We start from the raw sequence: 27,939 nt of genomic DNA on the forward strand, positions 1-27,939 counted from the left end.
CAAACAGACTGTATTCGCACACCAACATTTTCAGCCATAATACATGAAATAGATGCAGGACTCGAACGGAATTGAATTTTGTGGTTTATTTTACGCAATTGAATTATCTACTATCATTATTAACGATTTGACTTTTTGTTTATGGCATGATTATTTTTTTCTAGAAGGAAAATAAATCAACTCTATATCGTTTTCTTTACATATTTAATTGCGCTATTTTTAGCCATCAAGCGTGATTACAAGTGTGGGTAGGCGCTGTTTGAAGGATTTTTGGATCCCATTGCGCACTTCTAGCTTTCAGTATTTATTCTCTGTTATTTGTTACCAGTATCAGCATCGTTCCAGTTTATTGCAGCAAATACCCTTTGGCGAGGATATTGAAGCTCAGCATGATGAATGGGATCACCTTGTATCAGCCGTGGTCTAAACTTTTACCAGGCGCTACAATGGACTACGTATTTGGAAACTAAATCTCCAATGTCGTATTTCTGAATCGTTGAACTCTTGGCGTAGACTGCTATTAGGGAATTGAGTGCACGCCTCTATGGATTGCCGGATCACCTTAGCCGCTCAATTCCAGCTGTATCTAATTATTTGTTCCATAATTCTAAAATTTCTCGTCACGTCTCAATGGATTTGATCCCTCGACATACTAGCACGAGGAAACGAAGGCGAGACCGCGGTTTCACCACTTCACCGTGTGGATCCAGTACACTCGGTCTCCTCGTGGCTAAGGTTCAATGACAACTTTGATGGACCCGCGGGTGACAACAGGGTGGCGGTGAAACCGCGCACGCTTCCGTCAAATGGAGCAAGATGGAGACGGGGAGGTGTGAGGGAAGCCGGACAGGCGGCGTCTCCGAAAGTGTCCAAGTCTGAAAGTGGCCAGCGCGCCAGCGACAACTGGCGCGAAGCCGAAGCCGAAGCCGCAAACAGAGAGAGACGTTTCTCTAATTCGCCCGTGAACCTGAATCATCCGGAGTCCACAAGTTGCAGAAGTAAATCTCGACAGGAGGCGGTGTGTGATCTTGGGGAGATGATGTAAGAGCCGCTTCCCAGCAGCTTTCCATCTCTCTCTCTCTCCCTCTCTGTCTCTCCGCTTCTCTGAGATGTGACACTGAGAGGTTGGAGCAGCGAACCCGGCGGCGGCGGCTCCGAACTCCCCCGCAGGAAAGCAGCTTGGACCGGGTCAGTCTGTGTTACCCGAACCTCTCAACTTGCCCTAGCACATACGCTCGCCCGCTCCTGCGGTGAGAAGGGAAGCCGGGACTCGCACCGAGCCAGTGCCGGGAGGGAGAGAGGGAGGGAGATCCTGGACACTTCGGCCGGTGCGGAGAGCACAGGGCTCGGTCAGCCGGCCAGAAGTCGCTGGCGGCCGGTTGGTGATGGCGTTAAATGCCAATTGCAGGACAACAGCCGTGCCAGCCCGGGACAGCGGCGGAGCGCTGCCCGAAGTGGTGGAGTTGAATGTGGGTGGTCAGGTGTACTTCACTCGGCTCTCTACCCTCACTAGCCTCCCTAATTCAGTGCTCGGCAAGATGTTCGGCCACAAGAGGAACTCTGGCAGCCCAGAACTGGCCCGAGACAACCGTGGACGCTTCTTCATCGACAGGGACGGCTTCTTGTTCCGCTACATCCTGGATTACCTGCGCGACCGCTCCGTGGTCCTGCCCGATCTCTTCCCGGAGAAGATGCGTCTCAGACGGGAGGCTGAGTTCTTCCAACTGCCCGATTTGGTTCGGATGCTGAGTCCGGACGAGAGGCAGAGTCCCGGCCTCGAAGACCCATTGCACAGCGACCAGGATGAGCTGTCCCAGGGCAGTGACCTTCCGCGGGGTGTGAGCCAGACAGCCGAGCGCAGGGCAGGATTTATCACCATCGGTTACCGGGGCTCCTGCGTTCTAGGGCGGGACAGCATGCAAGGCGACGCCCGGCTCTTCCGCCGGGTACCTCGAATCCTCGTGTGTGGCCGCATCGGGCTCCTCAAGGAAGTGTTCGGAGATAATGTGAACGAAAGTAGGGACCCGGACCGGACACCGGACAGGTACACGTCCCGCTTCTATCTTCGCTACCGGCAACTCGAAAGAGCATTCGACACGCTGGCCGAGGCAGGCTTCACTCTGTTGGGCAGCAATTCGTCCGTCACCGGCTCAGCCTGCGGCCAGGCAATCGATGATAGGGCATGGAGCAGCTACACCGAGTACCTCTTCTACCGTGAGTACAGCGTTATTCACAGCCCTTCTTACACCTGACTCCAATACATACTCTACATGCCAACACAGCCGCTTACACCCTTAACTTACATCAAAATGTGGAGCTCACACCCATTATCCATTCCTAACACCATCTATTGCCAACACATCCCGCTCACCGTCTCCATCCATCCGCGACAAATTCTCTCCACACCCTCTATCCGTCTCTTACATAATCTATCTGCAGCCTCCATCCATCCCCGACATATTCTCCATATCCTCTATCCATCTCTGACATATTCCCTCCACAACTTCCATCCATCCCAGACATAGTCTGTGCACCCTCTCCATCCATCTGCAACGCAACCCGTCTACTCCCACCGACCGCTCTCAGCACATCCTGCCTACACCCACCGTCCATCCCCAAAGCACTCTTGGTACACCCGCCAACTACCCCCAACATATCCCGTCCGTTACTACCAGCTACCCCAAGGCATTCCGACCGCACCCAATGTCCATTGCCAGCACGTGCTCTCCACCTACACTTGTCATTCGTCATCGAAAATATTTTGTCCACATTCACCATCCAACGCGAATACATCCATTCTTCAAGCGCTGTTCACCTACAGCTCGTAGACCCTACTTTCTACCACGTTGAGTCCGGCCCCAACAGTTTGTTGGCCTATTTGCGCGGGAGACAATCTGAGCAGTTTACCACATCCCTCACACTGCACCGGTTATCTACACAAATCCTTTTAGTGGGGGAGAGTCAGCACAAACTTCGCTGTCGGTGCATTGGGAGCAACTCCAGAGATTTGTTACAGTTTTGCAATAACATTTAGTTATGAACGGGGTTGGTACCGATGTCACGTGGACATCGAAGGTGTTTGAATGGCAGTTATTTATTTGACGGCGCTTGTACAGATTGTACCGTACTTTACCCGTATACAAAGCGTATGCCTGCTGACTCTTCGGGGGATGTTTTGAATCACCGAAGTAGCTGTGTAAAAGGAGAAGGAAAGGATGCATTTACAGGGTAAGGTCTGTTATCAAAACGAGAGAACCAGCCAAAGGCGCCTGTTCCCAACGCCCCCTCAGTGGGGGAAGTTTGCCTTTTCAGAGTGAGTGTTGTACAGCGGCAACTGTAATGGGAAGCCATGATAAACTAGTTCATGATTTGCAATTCTGACCAATAGGTGCGTTAATAATCGGGCAAGTACTTTCTAGCCGGCAGTAAAACTTGAACTTCTAACGTCTGCCTTCAAATATGAATTCTACTTCTTTCGCGTTTTCTCTTCCGCCTCCGGGCTTCAAGCGCTGGGAATCGGTTCGGTCAATACCCCCAACTAATCGCAAGAGGCAGTAACGAGCTATATTTCTCCTGCCTAGTTCTGTGGGAGACGATGCAGCATCAGCGAGTGCCAACGGAACTCTTGATTCTGTTCCCTGAGAAAATTGAGTTTATTACAATGTGATATTTTATTGCAATATGAGATTTTACCACCAGTGGCAGTGTGAAATAGACGGCGCACGAGGAAGCAACAAATCGGTGTTTCACCTGGCGGTACTGCAACTTTCAGTGTTGTGGTTTTAAATTAAATCCTGAGAAAATTGGTGGTGGCAAGACCCGAGTGCTTTCGGTCAAGAATGGACTTGTGCACGGACAGAATGCACCTTCTAATGGGTTTCTGACTAAACATGATCATATAGCATAGCTGTGGTACCGCTGAGTCACACAATCCGACAGAACCTGGCACGCCTGGTAGTGCTACTTGAAAATATTTCCTTCATTTTTAATACCTGTAATTAGTACCGTACATTGTTGAAATGCAACGCCATTTATTTAGATCGCGCAGGTCATGAAAACAACAGTCCCGAGCAATTCGTAATGAAGGGATAAGTTTTAGCTGAAATAAACTCTAAGGACAGGTAAGAATTCTGCGAATTCGATTAAACTGTTATCAACAACTTTTATTCAGCTCATGGTCTGTCTACTGTATTCTGACATGTTCCCGCCTGGTTTTCCACTTTCTGCTTCTTTTTATGTACTGTACTAGGAATCACCCAAAAGCTTTCTTCCCATGCCTAGCAGACTGTTGTTTACTATCAGCCGTTGTTCCTTGACCTGCATTGGGTCTCAGTTGAACAATATCTTGTAATGTTCTCACCTTCATCTTCAAATCATTCCTTGGGCTAGCCCTCCTTGTTTCTATAATTACTCTTATCTACAATTTCCCAAACTATTTGCATTCCTCCAATTTTGGCTTCAACATATGTCAAGACTCAGAGCTCCGGGATCTTTTCCCTGAATCTCATTGCCCTGCTATCTCGCTTTCTTCCTTTAGGGTTGTTAAATGGAATCTATGGTACCTAATGGATAAGCTGTCCTTCACCCGGTCTAATTTCCAGTAACAGAATTCATCTGATGATTCTGTACTGTGAAACACCTTTGGATTTTCTTTGTCATGCAAGAGGCGCAATATACCTAAGGGTTATTGTGCATTTTAATGTTATCAATGAAAATGTATCAGTTAGGTGAACACATTGCCAACTATTGTACATCATGTAGGGACAATATATGTTTTTAGAGCAGCAATGCAGTACAATCTATAGGGCTAAAGCACTGTCATCACTAAATCCTGTGGATTAACTGTACAACTTCTCACATCAGTTGACAACCTAGTACTACTTTCCATAATGTGGCAACTTAAAACATTAGTGTGATCTCTGCTAAGCAGTGAGCTGCCCAAGTTCATTGTTGCCTGCTCACAAAACCACATGTACCTGGAGCAGGCCCCTGTCTGCAGGTAAGATGGCTCCGAAATGGCGGAATTGCTTTATTTCTACAATTTACAGATGAATAGTTTGCCTCTGAAATTCTTTATTGGAGTTGATCCAAGCATAATAGCATACAATACTCAGTAATTGCTTACTGAAGGTATTGTTTAATAATAGTTATTGAAAACAGTAACTGAATCAAGTTAGTTTAATGTACATGATTATGAGGAGCTACTTACCAATGACTTTGATGATAAGAATTAGATCTGTTCTCATTTTGTCTCACCGGTTGATGAGACAATAGCTCAGTATTGCTTGGACACTTTATTTTGCCTGCTACTTTACAGCTGAATTCACAATTAATGAGCTTAATCCATTTTCCATACATAGGTATTTGTAGGAGTTGATTTCCAAGCAAATGCCAGTTGAGCAAAATATCAATTTATTCATTATGAAAACATTATTTTATACATTAGGGATCTAGAGTAAGAGACAAACTGATGGTAGGCAAGAAACTCAGCAAGCCATTAAAGTTCAAAGGTCAAAGTAAATTTATTATTGAAGTATGTATATGTCATCATATACTATACTAGCCTGAGATTAATTTCTTGTGGGCAACAGAGACTCTCCAATGGTCAGAGTCGACCATGGATGTTGCATCCCAGCTGTCTACATGATATGCAAGCCAGGGCGGTACGATATGGAGAGCAAACTGCTGCCCATGTAGCAGGCTGCCCTTCTCCACAAAGATGACAAAACTAAAGCTACCTCAGAGACTGATTCACTTTGACAAGAGCAGCTTTGCAGGAATTGCCAGTCAGCATTGAACTCAATGTAAGACTCCCTTAGGGACTCCAGCTCCGAATTTTTCCTCAGAGATTACTTCTGAAGCCTTTCCCATGAGTGGGTATAGACGCAAGGTAGTGGAGGGTTGAGATCAGAGCTTTCCTTCTCCTAGGTGAGCTGCTAACCACAGCTGATGAGCCCCATCTCCTTGAAGCGGCCGGCTTTAAGGTGCCTTTGCTGCTTCTCCTGTCAGTAGGAATGGTTCTGCCAGGCTTAGTAGCTAAGCTATATGTGACGGCCAGCAGCTAGACTTGGTTGTCAGAAGCTATTTGAGATACACGCCATTGGGATCATTTAATTACTAGTGGGAGCTTAGCCCCACTACCACCCATGGCTATAACAACCTTAAGGAACACGTGGGCATTCACAACAGAAAAAAGAAACACAATAGAATCACAGAAAAACTACACCTAAAGACAGACAAACAGCCGATGTTCAAAAGATGACAAACTGTGCAAATACAGAGAGAAATCAAATGATAAATAAATAAATGAATAAATAATGAGAAAATAAGTTGCAGAGTGCTTGAATGTGAGCCCATAGGTTGTGGAATCAGTTCAGTGTTGAATTCAGTGAAGTTATCCACTCTTATTCAGGAGTCCAAGGGTTGAAGGGTAATAACTGATCCTGAACCTGGTGATGTGGACCTAAAGCTCTTGTACCTCCTTCCAGTTGGCAACACGGAGAAGGGAGCATGGTTTGGATGGGAGCCCTTGATGGTGAGTGCTGCCTTCTTGTGGCAGCACTCCTTGTAAGTGTGCTGACGTTGAGTGAGGGGCTCTCTTTGTGGCATCCTTCAACCAGATTTTCAATCTCCCTCCTATATGCTGACTTGTCACCAGCTTTGATTCGGCCAGCAGCGGTGGTGTCGTCAGTAAACTTTAACATGGTATTGGAACTGTACTTAGCCTCACGGTTATAATTGTAAAGCAAGTAGACCGAGACTAAACACACAGCCTTGTGGTGCACCTGTGCTGATGGTGATTGTGGAGAGACGTTGTTACCAATCTGAATTGACTGGGGTCAGCAACTGAAGAAATTGAGGATTTAATAGGACAAAGTGGTATTGAGGTCTAGGATTTGAAGCTTTCTGATTAGTTCTTAGGGAAAGATAGTATTAAATGCCAAACTGTAGTCAATGAAGAGCATCCTAATGTATGCATCTTCACTATTCAGATGTTCTAGGGTTCAGTGATGAGCCATTAATATGGCATGTGCTGTTGACCTATTGTAACAGTAGGTGATTCATCTACAATTTAATGATGAAGCTCAATTTGCAATGCTATGCAAAATTAAGGGAGCAGTTGTTCTCTGATTCTCCCTGAGTCAGCATTTATCTTCAGAGATAGACACAAAATGCTGGGAGAACTCAGCAGGCCAGGCAGCAAACAGTAAACAGTCGACGCTTTGGGCTGAGACCCTACATGATGAAGGGTCTCGGCACGAAACGTCAACTGTTTACTCTTTTCCAAGGATGCTGCCTGGCCTGCTGAGTTCCTCTGGCATTTTGTTTGTGTTGCTTTGGATTTCCGGCACCTGCAGATTTCCTCATGTCTGTTGTAATAATTGTATTCCCCTCATTAGAAGAAGAAAATTGTGGATTAAGAAAAAGCTGTGGTCTGCCCTGATGAATTGAATTTAGATTTGATGAAATTACCAGCGGGATCACAAGAAAGAAAGGAGACATTTTTTTCAGACACTGGGAAGACTGAAGCCTATGTTTGCCTTCCATGCCAGTCATGATGAACAGTATTTTTATGATATATGGGAGACCACTGTATGGGAATGAAGCACTATTATTTTGCCTTTCAGTGCAATATAGGGTTCTATTATTTTTTTAATTATGTGTAATGGATTATCCTTGCACTTTTTGCCCAAATAAATGCTTTGGAGCAATTAGATGTTCCTTTCTGCAATGGCCTACTTGATGTTTCTCTCTACTACTGTAGACACAAGTAAAAGGGTCTTGGATAATGTATATCAGAGTTTTATTTTTCCCTATTATAATAAAAAATATACATATATAGTTTAAAAATATTTTAATGCATACTTAGTCATGAACTTTAGATGTATTTCATCCTGACCTTTTGCGTATTGTGCTCTCACTGTAATACAAAGTACTATACTGACATTTTTCTACATGGTGACTTATTAATATAGTAGTGTCATCAATAATCTGGATTAGGACTTTATTCAAGAAAAAGATGTAGTGTGAGGTACTGTTTATTAGTTCCATAACTGCTTATATTACAAATAATTTATTTTTACTTTTCCTTTGTTTTTAACACCTTTGATTATAACTCAAGCATAACATTTTTATTTACTGTCAGCTCACAGAAGTAATTCCTTTGGGGCTTTACAAAATCTTGACATTCGAAACAGGAACAGCTAAAGAAGTCTGAAGGGTAAATTTTGTTTGCAACAAGTTTTGGCCCAGTCCACTGAATAATTGCTGAGTTCTCATGTTCTGTGCACACGAGATCCAAAGTGGCCATGTGACAGAATTTCCTCTTCAGTCTCCCATTATAACAGGGAATGGAGACCATGGAGTGGTGTGTGACCTGCCTATCTTCTCCTCTCTCCTGGATTCACCTATCACCTTCCAGCTCTCTCTTCACACCATCCCCCACTCTTTACACTGACTTTCTTCCCTCTTCCTTTCCAGCCCTGAAGAGGAGTCTCAAACCAAAATGTATACTGTACTGTCCATTTCCCTCAAGAGATGCCTTTTGACCTACTGAATTCCTGAAGGAATTTTGTGTGTTATTCTATAACCATTCTTTTATTTAACAATTTCCTAGACTATAAGAGGCCAGGAAACCTTTGTAACTTCTCAACCAAGGGCCAAGAGGCTTACATGTCTAATCATGTGAAGAACGGGTCTAGTTCATTACCCTGACATGAAAATACCAATGCAAAACTGAAATGTTTTTTCTGTTTCCATTTTGAGCTTAGCTAATGCAATTTCAGGTGGCCCAGTGGCTCAGCAAGAAATGCTACTCCACATAGCTTCAGCAGCCTGGGTCAGTCCTCGACTCTGGTGCTGACTATATTGAGTTCTTCTTGTAACTACATAGATTTCCCCTGGGTGCTGTCATATTCCTAAGATGTGCTGGTTTCTAGGCTAATTGGCTACAATAAATTAACCTTAGTGTGTAAGTGGTTGGCAGGAGAATCAGGATGGAGCTGATAGCCTTGTGAGAGAATAGGTTATAGGGGAATAGTGAAGGAATGTGATTGTTGTTGGAGCAGGCATCAAACTGATGGGTTTGAAGAGGAAATATGAGAGCCTTGATCTGAGAAGAGGCATGGTAAAATTTGTAGGGGATGGGGTGGAAATTTGGATCTCCCTAGTAAATGCAACATTTTATTGGCAACAATCTGAGAAAATGTTGTTGAAGAGGCATCTCCTGTAGATTTTATTTTCCCTTTTTGGTTAATTATATGATTAAATGTGAACATAATAGGTTGTTAAAGGTGTTTGATTACTATCAGTAGCCACATAATAATCTTTAATTAACAAAATGAAATCAAGAGCCTCTAAATTATTAAAGTCTAAAAAATGGTATGTTACCATTTGCTCTGCAAATGTCAAGTTAATAGTTACATAAAACCTGGAATTTATTCAGTCATTCTTTTAACCACATACTAAATGTTAGAATGATTATTCATTCCTTTGGTTGGAAAATATAAGACATAGGAGCAGAATTAGGCCATTCGGCACATCGAGTCTGTTCTACCATTCCATCATGGCTGATTATTATCCCTTTCATCCCCATTTTTCTTCCTTCTCCCCGCAACCTTTATATGAACACAATAAACATCAAGAAAACCCTGCAAGAGTATGCTGGTAACCATGCATATTACTGTCTTCAAGTAAATAAGATTTGAAGTTGCATTTTCCAGTCATTAATGGGGAAAACCCCATGAATCATAGCATTATTTGTTTATAAATTTTCTATAAATATCTTTGATGTTCAGTATATTAATTTTTATATTCTAATATGTTGATTTAAGCTCACTATTTAGATATACAGAAATGTTTGCCACAGAGATGTAAACAATGGGAGGAAAGAACATGTAAGATTAGCTTTATTTGTCACATGTCCATTGAAACATACAGAGAAATGCATCATTTGCAACCAGTTGAATTGGAGAGGATTGTGCTGATCAGTCTATATGTGTTAATACACTTCTGATGCCAATATCGCGTGCCCACAACTCACTAACCCTAACCGCACACCTTTGGAATCTGGGAGGAAACCAGAGCACCCAGAGGAAATCTATGCGGGCATGGAGAGAGCAAACAAACTGCTTACAGATAGTAGTGGGAATTAAGTCACAATTGGACCATGCTTTCTTTCATAGGCCTGTTTGTGTAACATTGACAGATATTTGAAATTATATTGCTCTCATCCTGTTATTTTACATGTGCGGTATGGGATAGTGAGACAATAAAAGTCCTTCCATTTATGAAACAACTTCCATAAACTCACCATGTCTCCAAAACTTTACGCCAAAGCAATAAGATTTATTAATGTTGGTTGAGGGGACCACATTTGCCAAGACTAGAGGAGTAATTCCATTGCATTTTTAATTTTTGAAATAGGTTGTTGACCTCTTGGAGAGAACAGAGAGATTTTGGTTTAAATCCCCACTTAATTACAGCACTTCCAGTAAATCAACATTGTGGAGGAGATTTTTAAAAACGTAAACACGAGGAATTCTGCAGATGCTGGAAATTCAAGCAACACGCACAAATTGCTGGTGAATGCAGCAGACCAGGCAGCATCTATAGGAAGAGGTACAGTCGATGTTTCGGGCCGAGTCCCTTTGTCAGGACTAACTGAAAGAAGAGATAGTAAGAGATTTGAAAATGGGAGGGTGAGGGTGAGATCTGAAATGATAGGAGAAGACAGGAGGGGGAGGGAAAGAACTAAGAGTTGGAAAGTTGATTGGCAAAAGGGATACAGAGTTGGAGAAGCGGGAAGATAATGGGACAGGAGGCCTAGGGGGGAAGAAAGGGGGAGGGGAGCCCAGAGGAAGATGGAGAGCAGGCAAGGAGTGATTGTGAGAGGGACAGAGAGAGAAGGAAAAAAAAAGAGGAAATAAAAATAAATAAGGGATGGGGTAAGAAAGGGAGGAGGGGCATTAACAGAAGTTAGAGAAGTCAATGTTCATGCTACCAGGTTGGAGGCTACCCAGACGGAAAATAAGGTGTTGTTCCTCCAACCTGAGTGTGGCTTCATCTTAACAGTAGAGGAGGCCGTGGATTGACATATCAGATTGGGAATGGGACGTGGAATTAAAATGTGTGTCCACTGAGAGATCCACATTGATTTCTCTAACTTCCATTAATCCCCTCCGTCATGCTGCCTGGCTTGCTGCGTTCACCAGCATTTTGTGTTTGTTGGAGGAGATTTTTATTCACTTATCTCGAAATCGGAGAGTGCTTTCCATTGAGTCAAAGGAATAAATAATAATTAAGCTGGACAACAAAGATTTTGCTTCCTAATACTTTTAGGTGTATCTTATTCATTTTGATCTACTGATCATGAAAATCACCATGAAAATCCCTATCATGCAACAATTTTTGAAATCGCCTATATTTGCTATTTCAATTCAAAATTCAAGTCAAAATAACTGATACCAATATTAAGGAAGATATTTTTGTTGGTCCACTAATCAAACAGGTCATCAATGACATGCAATTTGAAGAACTTATAGTGGAACTGGAAAAAATCACATGGAAGGCATTCAAATATGTTGTTGAAAATTTTATGGCAACTACAGAGCACCAAGCTATGTGCAGCTGGCTGACAAACTGCTTCAAGTATACAAAAGCATGAAGTGCAACATGTCACTGCAGATTCATTTTCTGCATTCCCATTTAGACCTTTTCTCTGCAAATCTTGATGCTGACAGTGATGAGCATCATGAAAGGTTTCACCAGGACATTGTCGTCATGGAGAAATGGTATCAGCGCAACTGGATTACATCAATGCTAGCTGATTATTGTTGTACACTTAAGTGAGAATCCTCAAACACTGAGTACAATTGAAAATCATCAATAAAACATTTTTAGCTCAGTTGAACTATTGCAAAGCTTCAGCACCATTATGCAATTAAATGCATTATATTCAATAAAAGTTAATTTCTTGTTTGTCCAAATTCCTACGTGATACGAGTAATCAAACTATATTTGTGTTCAGCTTCCAGTGGTCTATCATAAACAAAAAAAAATTCTGAGGAAATAACATTTTTGAAAAAAATTGTTGTTCAAGTGTCATCTGAGCCGAGGATAAAGTTACTATCTAAGAACAAAAGAATATAAAAGCATAGGAAATTGAAGCAAGAGTAGGCCATTGTGTTCCTTTTACCTCAGCATTTCCTGTACTAACCTTCCTACCCCTTGATTTGTCATAGTCATAGTTGTACTTTATTGATCCCGGGGGAAATTGGTTTTTGTTACAGTTGCACCATAAATAATAAATAGTAATAAAACCTTAAATAGTTAAATAGTAATATGTAAATTATGCCAGGAAATAAGTCCAGGACCAGCCTCTTGGCTCAGGGTGTCTGACCCTCCAAGGGAGGAGTTGTAAGGTTTGATGGCCACAGGCAGGAATGACTTCCTATAACGCTCTGTGTTGCATCTCGGCAGAATGAGTCTCTGGCTGAATGTACTCCTGTGCCCAACCAGTCCATTATGTAGTGGATGGGAGACATTGTCCAAGATGGCATGCAACTTGGACAGCATCCTCTTTTCAGACACCACTGTCAGAGAGTCCAGTTCCATCCCCACAACATCACTGGCCTTACGAATGAGTTTGTTGATTCTGTTGGTGTCTTCTACCCTCAGCCTGCTGCCCCAGCACATATTAATCAATCTCTGTCTTATTCTTAATATTTTTTCTAGCAAAGTGGAAAACTTTACATTTTTCCACATTATATAACCTCTTGGTAACCCTCTGAAGCTTCTCTGCATCCTAGTCATAGCCCACTCTGTTACCTTGCTTTGTACTATGGAGAAACTTGCACTTGATTCTCTCATCTGAATCATTTGTTTCATTTGGTTTTCAATACGTACTTGGATTTGGTTCTCCATTCCTTGCCTAGGAGTTGCAAGTATGTTTTCCATTGTTACCTTGAACATAGGAACTCACTTAAACTGTGAAAATAAATCTTACTTTTAGCTCGTAAAATGCAGTTTCTGTTTCTTCAGCTTTATTGCTGTCAGGTATGTCTGCCTCTGCCAATGGAAGGACCGAAAACAAATGAAACTAGCAAAAAGCAAGGCAAAAGGAAATATGTTTAATGTGAATCTTGGTTACAACTTCGCTTACTAAGTCCCAGGTCCAATTGAAAATTGGAAATATGAATTAAGATGTTGGGCATATGGATGCTCAAGAAATGTCAAAAAGATTGATTTAATGATTCTGTTCTATTCCTAGACATCGTTTTATGGCCTCACAATAGTCAGAAGCTAAGTACTTTTTCTCTCATTCCGCTATCATAATGTGCAACACTCATATTATGCAAGACTGTAAAACTAATTAATTCAGTGGGCTAGGGAGAAGTTTCACAAGGAATTCATGCAGTTACGTTTATTTAATTATGCAGTTGTATCTGAGTTTCATAAGCAGCAATCTCAGTGTTCATCATGTTTCTTTTTCCTCTTAGCAGCTTTTGGTTAGTGGGGATGTTGTTGTTAATGGAGCGGATGAATTAAGTTTGACCATAAATCAACTCACTAAATGCTACAATTTGATGCTTTATAAAGCCATTCCTACTTCTTCAGATTGCTTATATGCCATCGTAAGAGGAACTTTTTGGAGAACTGGATATCAATAACTTATTGGAAATGGAGACTATTGTTAAATGTTTGGACTAGTTAACTAGAAGCTTGGAAATTGATCTTGAGGCACAAATTCAAAAATTGCTATTGGTTATGGGGAATTTAGTGTCAGTAAATTTAAATGGTTAATAACCTGGAATTCTAGAAACAAAATCTTTTCTTGTTATAGAAACATAGAAATGTAGAATCATCGAACGCCTACAGCGCAATACAGGCCCTTTGGCCCGCAATGCTGTGCCAAACATGTACTTACCTTAGAAATTACCTAGGGTTACCCATAGCCCTTTATTTTTCTAAGCTCCATGTACCTATCCAGGAGTCTCTTAAAAGACCCTGTTGTATCCACCTCCACCACCATTGCCAGCAGCCCATTCCATACACTCACCACTCTCTGCATAAAAAAAACTTAGCCCTGACATCTCCTCTGTACCTGCTTCCAAGCACCTTAAAACTGTGCCCTCCTGTGTTAGCCATTTCAGCACTGGAAAAACACTTCTGACTATCCACATGATCAATGCCTCTCATCATCTTATACACCTCTATTAGGTCACCTCTCATCCTCTGCTGCTCCAAGGAGAAAAGGCCAAGTTCACTCAACCTGTTCTCGTAAAGCATGCTCCCCAATCCAGGCAACATTCTTGTAAATCTCCTCTGTATCCTTTCTGTACTTTCCACATCCTTCCTGTAGTGAAGTGACCAGAACTGAGCACAGTACTCCAAGTGGGGTCTGACCAGGCTCCTATATAGCTGCAACACTATCTCTCGGCCCTTAAACTCGATCCCACGATTGATGAAGGTGAATGCACCGTATGCCTTCTTAACCACAGAGTCAACCTGTGCAGCAACTTTGAGTGTCCTATGGACTCAGACCCCAAGATCCCTCTGATCCTCCACACTGCCAAGAGTCTTACCATTAATACTATATTCTGCTATCATATTTGACCTACCAAAATGAACCACCTCACATCCATCTGGGTTGAACGCCATCTGCCACTTCTCAGCCCAGTTTTGCATCCTATCAATGTCCCACTGTAACCTCTGACAGCCCTCTACACCATCCACAACACCTCCAACCTTTGTATCATCAGCAAACTTACTAACCCATCCCTCCACTTCCTCATCCAGGTCATTTATAAAAATTACGAAGACAAGGGGTCCCAGAACAGATTCCTGAGGTACACCACTGGTCACCAACTTCCATGCAGAATATGACCCATCTGTAACCACTCTTTACCTTCTGTGGGCAAGCCAATTCTGGATCCACAAAGCAAGATCCCCTTGGATCCCATGCCTCCTTACTTTCTCGATAAGCCTTGTACGGGATACCTTATCAAATGCCTTGCTGAAATCCATATACACTACATCTACTGCTCTACCTTCATCAATGTGTTTAGTCACATCTTCAAAAAATTCAATTGGGCTCGTAAGGCACGACCTGCCTTTGACAAAGCCATGCTGACTATCCCTAATCATGTTATGCCTCTTCAAATGTTCATGATCCTGCCTCTCAGGATCTTCTCCATCAATTTTCCAACCACTGAAGTAAGACTTACTGGTCTATAATTTCCTGGGTTATCTCTACTCCCTTTCTTGAATAAGGGAACAACATCTGCAAACCTCCAATTCTCTGGAATCTCTCCCGTCCTCATTGATGATGCAAAGATCATCGCCAGAGGCTCAACAATCTCCTCCTTTGCCTCCCACAGTAGCCTGGGGTACATCTCATCCAGTCCCAGTGACTTATCCAACTTAATGCGTTCCAAAAGCTTCAGCACACCCTCTTTCTTAATGTCTGTATGCTCAAGCTTTTCAATCTGCTGTAAGTCATCCCTACAATTGTCAAGATCCTTTTCCATAGTGAATACTGAAGCAAAGTATTCATTAAGTATCTCTGCTATCTCCTCTGGTTTCATACACACTTTTCCACTGTCACACTTGATTGCTCCTTTTCTCTCATGTCTTATCCTCTTGCTCTTCACATACTTGTTGTTATTGCTGACCACAAAGCTGATAGCTGGTTATTCAAACAAATAATGTCCTTAAGGGAAGGAAATCTATTGTCTCTACCTACTTTGGTCTTTAAGTAACTGCACAGCCATAGTGGATTGTTCTTTCTTAGTATGGTCTTCCATACTATTCAGTTGCATTAAAACTGTTATGTTGAAGTATAATAAGAAAAAAAAAACAGATGGACAATTTAGCTTTGATCTAAGGACCTGATTCAGATGTACTTGGGCAGGTCACCATTCCAAAGTCCAGCTCATGTGACTAATGTTTAAGTTGATAAAGCTGGCCGAAAGTTAAGGCAATGAAAGTTTTATTCGAATAATCATAACATTCAGGGAACTACTTATTCCTTCATTACAAAATTGGATGTATCTTTTTCCACCAGGACACATCCAAATAGAGACTGTGGCACTATAGTTTACAAGTGAGATGGAATGGCCTTAGGTGTCCTCAAACTTTTTTGATGTTATATCATGTTAAATCAAATATTGGCAAAGAACAATTGCCATCTACTCCACTTTGGTTGCTGAAACTGTACTCTGCCATGCCAGACAGCATATGAAAGAGTCATTGAGCGTAACAGCATTACCGAAGCTATTGTAGGTCAGGTACTTCGATAGCCTTCACTGGCTCAGCTGAAAATCATATCTGCCAGATGTGTCTGTGGTTGACAATGAGATAATTAGAATGAGGAGTGAACCAAAAACCTCATCCTCACCAACTTGATCCTGGACACCGGTGGGAGTAATTGCTGTTCAATACTTATATAGACAGAGTGCTGTCTTCACAAACTCTCTTGTGCCATGTGACGCGATTATCATGCTCAACGTGATATATTCAGAGTAGATCTGCAGCTTATAGCAGTGTCCTTCAGCAGCAGGATCATGATTATAATAAACCACAATCTGTAATATCGTGTGCACGAGACCTAAATGCAGTTGTTTTCCAAGTTAGTGAAAATGCTATTCAATAATTTGAAAGCCCAAATGGCTTATTCCTACTCTTCATATTCTCATGTTCCTATACATAATTAATTGAATATGGCAATGCATGTTGAAACAGTGGCTAAGAGAGTATGTGGGTAGATTAAAAGATCAAGGAGGCCATGATGCGGCCTCTGTACCTCCTTCTGCATCGGGAGACACAGTCAGTACGGTGATAAGTTCTCCTCGCTGGCAATCTACCCAGTCACACCTCAAGGATGCGTGCTTAGCCCACTGCTCTACTCTCTCTACACTCATGACTGTGTGGCTAAGCACAGCGCAAGCGGGAGGAGAGAGGCAGCGCGCCACGCGTGCGCAGCCCTCCGGTGAAAATGATATCATATCTGTTAAGTAGGGGCCGTGGATAATTCTGATTTGAGGAAGATGGACGTGAAAGCACAGAGGAACATCTAGAGAAATTTCTGAAACGCTCATTTGCTGCTGTCGTTACTGCATAGTTGGGAATCTTTCGGAGGGTAGGCCTCAAAATCCCCGGCTTTGCCTGCTGGTGGCGACCGAGGTTGAGGTCGAATCATTCGGACAGAGATGGCACTCAGTACTCGGTGTAGGAGAGCTGATCAGAGCTTGAAGTTTTCGGATGACCCAGAGTCGGACAGTGGTCGGTATGGCAGAGAGAGTTCTTCCTTCTCCCATCTGCGTGAGATGTGGGACATTTGAGAGACTTTGAACTTTACTGTGCTCATGGACTTCTTCATCAAGTTAAGGTATTGTTGCACTGTTGTAACTATATGTTATAATTATGTGGTTTTGTCAGTTTTTTCAGTCTTGATCTGTCCTGTGTTTTGTGATATCACACCGGAGGAAATATTGTATCATTTCTTAATGCATGCATTTGTAAATGACAATAAAAGAGGACTACGTGCCTTCATAATCTAAAAAAAACGCTATTTATAAATTTGCCAATGACACCACTGTTGTTGGTAGAATCTCGGGTGGCGACGAGGAGGTTTGTGGGAGTAAGGTAAGTCAGCTGGTTGTGCCATGTCACGACAACATCCTTGTACTCAACATCAGTAAGACCAAAGAATTGATTGTGGACTGAAGAAGCAAATGAACCCGCACTAGTCTTCATTGACAGGTCAGCTGCGGAAATGGTGAGCAGCTTCACATTCCTGGATTTTAACATCTTAGACGATCTGTCCTGGGCCCAACACATTGATGCCATCACAAAGGAGGCATGTCAGCAGCTCTGCTTCAGTAGGCATTTGAGGAGAATTAGTATGTCAACAAAAACTCTTGCAAATTTCTACAGATGTAGGATGGAGAGCATTCTGACTGGTTACATCACAGTCTGGAGGACATCTTCTAAATAGTCATAGTCATAGTCATACTTTATTGATCCTGAGGGAAACGGGGTTTCACTACAGTTGCACCAACCAAGAATAGAGTATAAATGTAGCAATATAAAACCACAAATAATTAAATAATAATATGTAAATTATGCCAGGAAATAAGTCCAGGACCAGCCTATTGGCTCAGGGTGTCTGACCCTCCAAGGGAGGAGTTGTAAAGTTTGATGGCCACAGGCAGGAGTGACTTCCTATGATGCTCAGTGTTGCATCTCGGTGGAATGAGTCTCTGGCTGAATGTACTCCTGTGCCCAAGCAGTACATTATGTAGTGGATGGGAGACATTGTCCAAGATGGCATGCAACTTGGATAGCATCCTCTTTTCAGACACCACCGTCAGAGAGTCAGAAAGATGGTGTTCCAAAAGGTAGCATTCATCATTAAAGACCCTCACTATTCCAGATATGCCCTCTCAATGTTTTAGGAACAGCTTCTTCCCCTCCACCATCTGGTTGACTGGTTATGAAACTATGAATTCTGCCTCGTTATTTGTCTTTTGCAATATTTATTTATTTTGTAAGTTTTAATGATTTTTAATGTCTTGCACTTTGCTGCTTCCCCTAAACAATGCATTTCACAACATATATCTGTGATACTAACTCTCATTCTGATTCTGATATTTTCTAAGACACTGGCCTGACCAGAAATAGGATCCTGTGTTCATTTCTGGCATCATAATAATTTGAGAAAGATGTAAGGGCCTTTGGGGAAGTGCAGAAGATTGAATGTGAAGACCAGGAGCGAAAGAATGAAGATAGTTGACAAAAGAAACAAAAGTGACACGAAGAAATGCCTTTTTACAACATGAATTGTAATAGCCTGGAATGCACTGCTGGCATTTGCGGTGAGATTGCACTGAAGTGGGACTAGTTGGATTGGCCTTACATAGGAGTCCATACAGACTCAATGGGTTAAATGAGTTCCTTCCATGCAGTCACTGTTCGGTGAAATCATGTATTAACGATGGACAATAACTACTGGAGTTGTTAGAGAACACAACATCCCAAGAATGAATAATAGAGATTAATTTTGTTTGTCAGGCTTATCTCAGCTTTTAAATGCAGACGTGAATATTTAAGAATGCACTCGTTGGTTGGTTGTCAAGAATTGACTGAAAAACTATAATTTAGATATTTCATTGGTGAAGTTGAATATCAATTTGTAATGAATGAAATGCAGTACGGGCTATACCCAGAAATTAGCTGTTGTTAATTTATTGCATCCCTTTGTTAAACTCTAGGGAATATCCGTCCTCCATGTTAAACTAGGAACACTGTTTTGGTAAAGTCAGGCATCGATTTTCTTTTCTTTTCTTGAGCATTTTTCATACTAAGGCACAACTTAAGACCTCCCTGCCATTGAGCACATCTACAAGGAACACTGCCAAAAGAAAGCAGCATCCTTTATCAAGGACTCCCACCATCCAGACCATGTTCTCTTCACACTGCTGCCATCAGGAAGGAGGTACATGATCCTTAGTTCCCACAGCACCAGGTTCAGGAACAGTTATTATTTGACAATAATCAGGCTGCTAAACCAGCATTGATAACTTCACTCATCTCAACACTGAACTGATTCCACAAACTATGTGCTCACTTTCATCGAATCTACAACTTTATTTACTCTCTCAAGTCAACTTCCAATCTAATTTCTTAATCACAGACCATCTGATGTTGTCAATCTCATTTTATTTGTTAAATGCTAGGTTGGGTACTCAAGCCTTTGAAATCTGCTTTCACTGACTCATCTTTTAAAAGTCCATGCTATTTTTTAAAAAAATTCTTTGCTATTATTGGCACCTATCAGCCTTTGGTTTTGCCACCATCAGTCACACTATCTGACTAATCAGTTGAATTTAGTGATGCATAACTGAGCCAAATATCTAGTTCTATATTGGTTATAAAGATTACTTGCATTGAAGATCATTTTCTATGATATGAAATTCTTAGTTTCTCCCTTTATTGGAACTCTTTGCAACTTTTGTGCTCCATATTAACAATCTAAGGTCGCGTTCAGATCTCTGCAGAACGTGGCTTCACCCTTACTACTTTATATCGTCTTATTAGCCTCATACATGCCAATTTCTGTTTTCCTCTCCAGACCAGCAAATTGATTGGTTGCTGTCTCTGTCAGTGCAGAAACTTTTGTCGGCTGTCTTCATTCTTATGGGGATTTATCTTTGCCATTCTTACATCTCAGCTTTCTTTTGTTCTTATCCTATATTATTGCTTGTTCGTTGTTCTTTCACTTTACAATTGGAGGCTGAATTTTAAGTTGTTGCATCTGGTCTTATGAAAATCTCTTTGAAAGACAGTCTATTCTCTTAAACTTCTTTAAAACCTCTTCTTACCTCCCTTATGGCTTGTGTCTTAATCCCTAATTCCTTCATATCCTTAATTTTTTCTATATAATTCTGCCCTGTGTTCTTTTTTGGAGGACCACCTAGAAGCAAGTTATGTTCACTGCTTAAGTGCTAGATGGAGCATATTTACATTTCTTTAGTATCTTAAGGAAATTGTTTTTGTCAATAGATGTGGCAAAATGTTTTACAATATTACTACTGAAGTTTCTTTCATCAATATTTCTCTCAGCAATATTTTAGCAAACTGAGCCTAAGCCATCTACAGTATTGGTAATGTATGGATTCCGTGTATTATAGATGCTCATAAGTTGATTTTATCAGCATGTCAGCATATATATACAAGGAAAAACACTCCATTCAGTAACCAGACCTCCTCAGAATTGTAAGATGACTGTGCACCCATATGGGTCCATTCTAGGGTGCGTTTGTTTGTCCTGTGCTTCTCTTTTAGGTTAGCAAATCAGTGCTGGATGCATCAAATACTGCAGGACTATCCCATCAGTGAGTTGCTCAATAGTGGTGTACCATTGTTGTATTGTTGCTGAGATGGTGCATGGTCCAATAAAAGGTGTGAATGATTGTCTTGGACGTTTTCATTGTGATTGCAGGACCCTGTTGGACATTGGTTACATAGGATACTGCAAATCCGGTTGTTGTGCAGACAAGTCCCTCTTACCTTGGAGTTACCTGTTGCGAAGGAGACGCCAGACGCCAGAGCTGGCTGTGTACCGCTGGCTTTTGTACTGGGTTGGGGGCTGGCCCATCTTGTAGGTGCTGCCCTCTAGTGTTTGCTTGATGACAAAACAAGCTGGGCCAAGGCAGCTCTATATAGGCTACACACGTCAAAGTTGCTGGTGAACGCAGCAGGCCAGGCAGCATCTCTAGGAAGAGGTACAGTCGACGTTTCAGGCCGAGACCCTTCGTCAGGACTAACTGAAGGAAGAGTTAGTAAGAGATTTGAAAGTGGGAGGGGGAGGGGGAGGGGGAGATCCAAAATGATAGGAGAAGACAGGAGGGGGAGGGATGGAACCAAGCGCTGGACAGGTGATTGGCAAAGGGAATACAAGAGGATCATGGGACAGGAGGTCCGGGAAGAAAGACGGGGGGGGGGGGACCCAGAGGATGGGCAAGGGGTATAGTCAGAGGGACAGAGGGAGAAAAAGGAGAGTGAGAGAAAGAATGTGTGTATAAAAATAAATAACAGATGGGGTACGAGGGGGAGGTGGGGCATTAGCGGAAGTTAGAGAAGTCGATGTTCATGCCATCAGGTCGGAGGGTAACCAGACGGAATATAAGGTGTTGTTCCTCCAACCTGAGTGTGGCTTCATCTTTACAGTAGAGGAAGCCATGGATAGACACATCAGAATGGGAATGGGACATGGAATTGAAATGTGTGGCCACTGGGCGATCCTGATTTCTCTGGCGGACAGAGTGTAGGTGAGTCGGCTGGTGTGATGTACTGTGTCCGGTGCTCCTGGTGCGGCCTTCTATATATTGGCGAGACTTGACACAGACTGAGAGACCATTTTGCTGAACACCTATGCTCTGTCCGCCAGAGAAAACAGGATCTCCCAGTGGCAACACATTTTAATTCCACGCCCCATTCCCATTCTGACATGTCTATCCACGGCCTCCTCTACTGTAAAGATGAAGCCACACTCAGGTTGGAGGAACAACACCTTATATTCCGTCTGGGTAGCCTCCAACCTGATGGCATGACCATCGACTTCTCTAACTTCCGCTAATACCCCACCTCCCCCTTGTACCCCATCTGTTACTTATTTTTATACACACATTCTTTCTCTCACTCTCCTTTTTCTACCTCTGTCCCTCTGACTATACCCCTTGCCCATCCTCTGGGTCCCCCTCACCTCTTGTCTTTCTTCCCGGACCTCCTGTCCCATGATCCTCTCATATCCCCTTTGCCAATCACCTGCCCAGCGCTTGGCTCCATCCCTCCCCCTCCTGTCTTCTCCTATCATTTTGGATCTCCCCCTCCCCCTCCCACTTTCAAATCTCTTACTAACTCTTCCTTCAGTTAGTCCTGACGAAGGGTCTCGGCCTGAAACGTCGACTGTACCTCTTCCTAGAGATGCTGCCTGGCCTGCTGCGTTCACCAGCAACTTTGATGTGTGTTGCTTGAATTTCCAGCATCTGCAGAATTCCTGTTGTTTCTATATAGGCTATATATTTTATTCTCTTTGTGACTATATATTTTTCTGAAATCACAGCATTATGTTCTATTTGTGCAATGGGCTGTGTCTTGTTGATAATATTTTTGCAACTTGGTCCCAGAGGAAGGTTATATACATGGATGGTTGGATGATAATTAAACTTGAAACTTAATGAATGGCATTAAAAGCACACAAAACTGATAAGAATATTTAGTAAAATTGAAGAGAATAGGAATGAATGTATATCCATATGTGGGATATTTGAATTTAATAATATCAGGGGAGCTCATTTGTACATATGGAGTATCCATAATTCATGCGCATGTAACCCAGGGATGGCATGTAATAGGAGAAATCACAATGTTAAACCATTCTAAAAGTCTGCTGTAGAGAAAAAGAAAGAAACATGGGTTAGATGTTAACAGATGTCTCATTATATTTGGAAGCAACCTTTCAGCTTATTTAAATTATACCAAACTGGCGTAGTACTTTTAAAGAGGAAGTCTATCTTGGCACATACTGTACCCTTACACAAATTAAATCTTCCGCCAAATTCTTTAAAATCATTGGCACTGGTAAAGTAATCCACTACAACACTGCATGTTTTTATCACCAGAGGTGGCATTTCTTCTCCTTCATGCAAGTAATATAGTGAAGAATGACACAACAGTTGAAGGTTCTCTTTAATGAAGCTATCAGATAATTCGCACGAGGCAAGTAGATCAACCATGATATAAGTGAAAGGCTTACTCCTTATCCAATTCTTTCAGGGAAGTTCTATTAATACACAAAGCCATGGCTTGGTATTGGCCACAGCGATGTTGACCTTCTCGTGAATTTGAAGGAGAAAAAAATGTGGTTATCTGGCTACTGCAAGATACGTTGTTCCAACTGGCTGTCTCTCCAGTTCATCGGATTTATTTGCTTATGCTAGGGTAAAACTATCTGGCTCTGTACAAAGAAAACCAAAAGCAGTTTTAGAATCCTAGCCTTCTTTGTGCCTTGATCATTTTATAAATTATTGGAAGTGTGGTGACTTTATAGCTTATAGCTCATGCATTGTATATTTTAACATCCAGGTCTCGGCAGTGGTTGAGGGTGTAGTTTGAGAAATGCCACTGTGGTTCTGGAGATTTATCAGTGGCTAATTAACCTCCCTGTGAATGTGTTCTGTTACTTTTAATGGTCTCTTGCAATGAACAACTGTCAGTTGTACATTCTTTCCAGGCTGGATGGTAACTTGCAAGTGAATTGGTCCAATTTCGGTATGCTGGGCAATGGGCAGATTGATTCCAACAATGCTGGTTGCTTTCCCTTGGACCAAAGTGCCTCTTAGTAAGTACACTAGCTCAACAGTGCTGTCCAGCAGAACACAGTATGGATTAGCTGAAGGCCTCTGCCAGTGCTAGTGGGTGGCTACACTCAAAGAAGTGCTTTGATAACCCTCATGGCTCGCACACTATAAAAACACATTAAAAGTTTGTTAATATTTTTGAGGTTGACAAACATTCAAATACATCTAGGGAGTTTTAAAAATTAAAACAAATATTGAAATAAATTATAGCACTAAAAATCAGCCACACACAATTAAAGGAATTACATACATTTAAACTAACCAGATTAGGTAGAATTAAATAGTCTATTTACTATTTTTCCTGGTCCCTTTATGGACCAGGTTAAACCTAGCAGGGGGTTGGTGGAGTACATATCTCAACATGACAGCTGAGAAATCTCTGCTAAACTCCATAAAAATCTACCCACGCAGAACGGGGGAAGTCGGTAAGACGCTATTGCAGAAGATGTCACTACTTTGTTAGGCCAACACCAGAGTTGGTATTTGTGAACTTTAAAAAGAAAAGCAGTTAAGTCTAAATAAAACACGTGCACCCAGATGGAAGATGTGCTCTAATAAACTTCCCTCAAGATGGATGTCATGGAAAAATGTGAGGATAGTACTGTCCCCAAAAATTATTTGCCATTTGATTTTGCCTGAATTCTGTAAAAATGTAACAAAAATACCAATCTCATTTCAGTTTTGAGATTTCTAATTGCTAAAGGGGAGATGTCCATGAATCTGTGAGATGAAGTGCTACACATCATTATCCGTGAATGAGCTAGCCAATATGTGTTTATATCACCTTGTTCTCAACTTCGATAGAAGTGTTTTCTAGCTACTGTAAGATGTCACTTGATCATTCAAAAGAGCTCAATTTTGATTACATTTATTCATCTATTAAAACTTGCCACATATAACTGTTGCTTCTCTGACAGGTAGGAATTTAGTTGAAGGCAAGACGCGAAGAAGGGCTGTAGAGCTGTAGTTCCCACCTCTCACTATACGTCACCATGTATGAGATCCCATGTGAGTGTTGAGACTCCACCCTGAGCCGGAGTTTTGGATTTATCTGGATAACGCTGTAGCATGGTACAGTATAGCTGCTGTGAGTAGCCAATATATGTTGGCAAGTATTCCCTGGCATCCCTCTGGCTGAAATCTCAATTCATACAGTTTCCTTGACAACAATAACGTAATAACATTTAAGATCTTTGCATCAACAGATGAAGTCCCTGGATTAAACAAGAACCCTACACACTCATGCATAAGCAGTCATCAGTAAGTTCCTTTTAATATCCAGTAATTTTTGAAGAGTAAGTGTTATGTGTTTTAAGCAAAGCAGTGTTTATACAGTTTATGAGGTATATCTTCTTAGACAAATAACTTAGTTCACTCAAGCAACTAAACTCACCTTAAACCTCAAATTAACTTCTGTAACTATATACAGATGGAGATATCTAAATGGTGTATAACTGGTAGAGTTGATCTGATAATAGATGTGGTGTGTGGCGTTTCAATAACTTTTGATTTATTTAAGCAACACACACAAAATGTGGAGGAGCTCAGCAGGCCAGGCAGCGTCTATGGAAAAGAGTCCAGTCAATGTTTTGGGTTAACTGTACTCTTTTCCATAGATGCTTTCTGGCCTACTGAGTTCCTCCAGCATTTTGTGTGTGTTGCTCAGATTTCCAATATCTGCAGATTTTCTCTTGCAGATTTATTTATCCAGGTAATGAATGCTAGTGTGAATGTCCAAAAATCCTCTTTCAAATATTTTGCTGAAATGATACCATTTTGGAAAATGTTCCATCCAATAGGCATTTGGTAGAGGGGTTTAAATTGTTATTTCACTTATTAATATTGTTTGGAGAATTTGACAGGTAATGAACCTGCTATTGTAGATGTAGATGGTGATGTATTCACAAAATACAAAAAAAATCTTATGCAACTTATAAGTAAAGTTGAGAACATTATTACCTTGATTTGATTTTTTTTTGCTATCAGGTTTGAACCTTAATTGTCTTTGTCAGTGAGTGGTCAAGTCATTATGACGGTTTGTACGTAGACCCGTGAATGAAAATGAGAGCCATCTTAATCCTGTTGAGAATTACATATAAACCCCACAATTGCTACCTTATTGCTAAACGGATCACTGGGAAGCGCATTAAAGCTTCCAAGGAGCACTTAAAAAGGTGCTATGGAGATAGGGATAATGCTGCAGAGGAGAACATGGGTACGTGTGTGTGTGTGTGTGTGTGTGTGTGTGTGTGTGTGTGTGTGTGTGTGTGTGTGTGTGTGTGTGTGTGTGTGTGTGGCACTGGGAGGGGTGTAGTTTCCATATAAGTCTGATTAAGTCTGAATGACCTCATACCACAATAAATTATAAAAAGATGAAGTGGCCAGTGATTGTAGCATGCAGCTCTGATGTAAATTATTTACATAGAAAACTGAGATTGCCAGGTGCTAATTGCAAGGCACCAATGTCACAGTATCCTATTGCTGATTTCAAGACAAAATGTTTCTAGCTAACCCTTGAATGTTTGTATGTTGAAAGTTCTACACACAATCTCTACGTTGTACTGATAGGGGAGGAAATACCTTGCATTGCTTGTGTTGATATTAGTTTATCAGTGACTCCGGGAAGTGAGCTGCACTTAAAGTGATGCTTGCATGGAAGCGCTGGAGCAATTTCCAGTTTGTGAAGTTGTTTGTATATCGGAGGGTGGCATGGTAGTGTAGCGGTTAAGCGCAAACGCCTTACAATGCAAGCGACCACCATTCGGGATTTGATTCCCACTGTAAGGAGTTATTAAATTTTCCTCTGGTTGCTCATATTCCAAAGACGTATGGTGAGGGTTAGTGCGTTGTGGGAATGCATTATTAGAACCGGAAACGTATGGCGAGGGTTAGTGCATTGTGGGAATGCTGTATTAGTACCGAAAACGTATGGTGAGGGTTAGTGCGTTGTGGGAATGCTGTATTAGTACTGGAAACGTATGGTGAGTGTTAGTGCATTGTGGGAATGCTGTATTAGTACTGGAAGACGTATGGTGAGGATTAGTGTGTTGTGGGAATGCTGTATTAGTACCGGAAACGTATGGCGAGTGTTAGTGTGTTGTGGAAATGCTGTATTAGAACCGGAAGCGTACGGTGAGGGTTAGTGCATTGTGGGAATGCTGTATTAGTACCGAAAACGTATGGTGAGGGTTAGTGCGTTGTGGGAATACTGTATTAGTACTGGAAACGTATGGTGAGTGTTAGTGCATTGTGGGAACGCTGTATTAGAACCGGAAATGTATGGTGAGTGTTAGTGTGTTGTGGAATGCTGTATTAGTACCGGAAACGTATGGTGAGGGTTAGTGTGTTGTGGGAATGCTGTATTAGTACTGGAAGACGTATGGTGAGGATTAGTGTGTTGTGGGAATGCTATATTAGTACCGGAAACGTATGGCGAGTGTTAGTGTGTTGTGGAAATGCTGTATTAGAACCAGAAGCGTACAGTGAGGGTTAGTGCGTTGTGGGAATGCTGTATTAGAACCGGAAACGTATGGTGAAGGTTAGTGTGTTGTGGGAATGCTGTATTAGTACTGGAAGCGTACGGTGAGGGTTAGTGCATTGTGGGAATGCTGTATTAGAACTAGAAACATATGGTGAGGGTTAGTGCATTGTGGGAATGCTGTATTAGTACCGGAAACGTATGGTGAGGGTTAGTGTGTTGTGGGAATGCTGTATTAGTACCGGAAATGTATGGTGAGGGTTAGTGTGTTGTGGGAATGCTGTATTAGTACTGGAAGTATATGGTGAGGGTTAGTGCATTGTGGGAAGCTGTATTAGTACCAGAAACGTACAGTGAGGGTTAGTGTGTTGTGGGAATGCTGTATTAGAACCGGAAATGTACGGTGAGGGTTAGTGTGTTGTGGAAATGCTGTATTAGTACCGGAAATGTATGGTGAGGGTTAGTGTGTTGTGGGAATGCTGTATTAGTACTGTAAGACGTATGGTGAGGATTAGTGTGTTGTGGGAATGCTGTATT

At 41.9% G+C, this 27,939-nt stretch overlaps 1 protein-coding gene across 3 annotated transcripts in view; it reads left to right on the forward strand.

The window, feature by feature from the left end:
- Nucleotides 1-1,083: 1,083 nt before the first annotated feature.
- Nucleotides 1,084-27,939, forward strand: part of kctd16b (potassium channel tetramerization domain containing 16b) — a 397,401-nt gene continuing 370,545 nt past the window's right edge. For all 3 annotated transcript variants that reach the window (XM_072264479.1, XM_072264478.1, XM_072264480.1), the window contains exon 1: nucleotides 1,084-2,214. In XM_072264479.1, coding sequence (XP_072120580.1) covers nucleotides 1,386-2,214 — 829 coding nt within the window. In that variant the 5' untranslated portion in view covers nucleotides 1,084-1,385. The remainder of the gene's footprint in view (nucleotides 2,215-27,939) is intronic.

The sequence above is a fragment of the Mobula birostris genome, chromosome 7 (assembly GCF_030028105.1).
Source record: "Mobula birostris isolate sMobBir1 chromosome 7, sMobBir1.hap1, whole genome shotgun sequence".
In the NCBI taxonomy this organism is placed as follows: Eukaryota; Metazoa; Chordata; class Chondrichthyes; order Myliobatiformes; family Myliobatidae; genus Mobula; species Mobula birostris.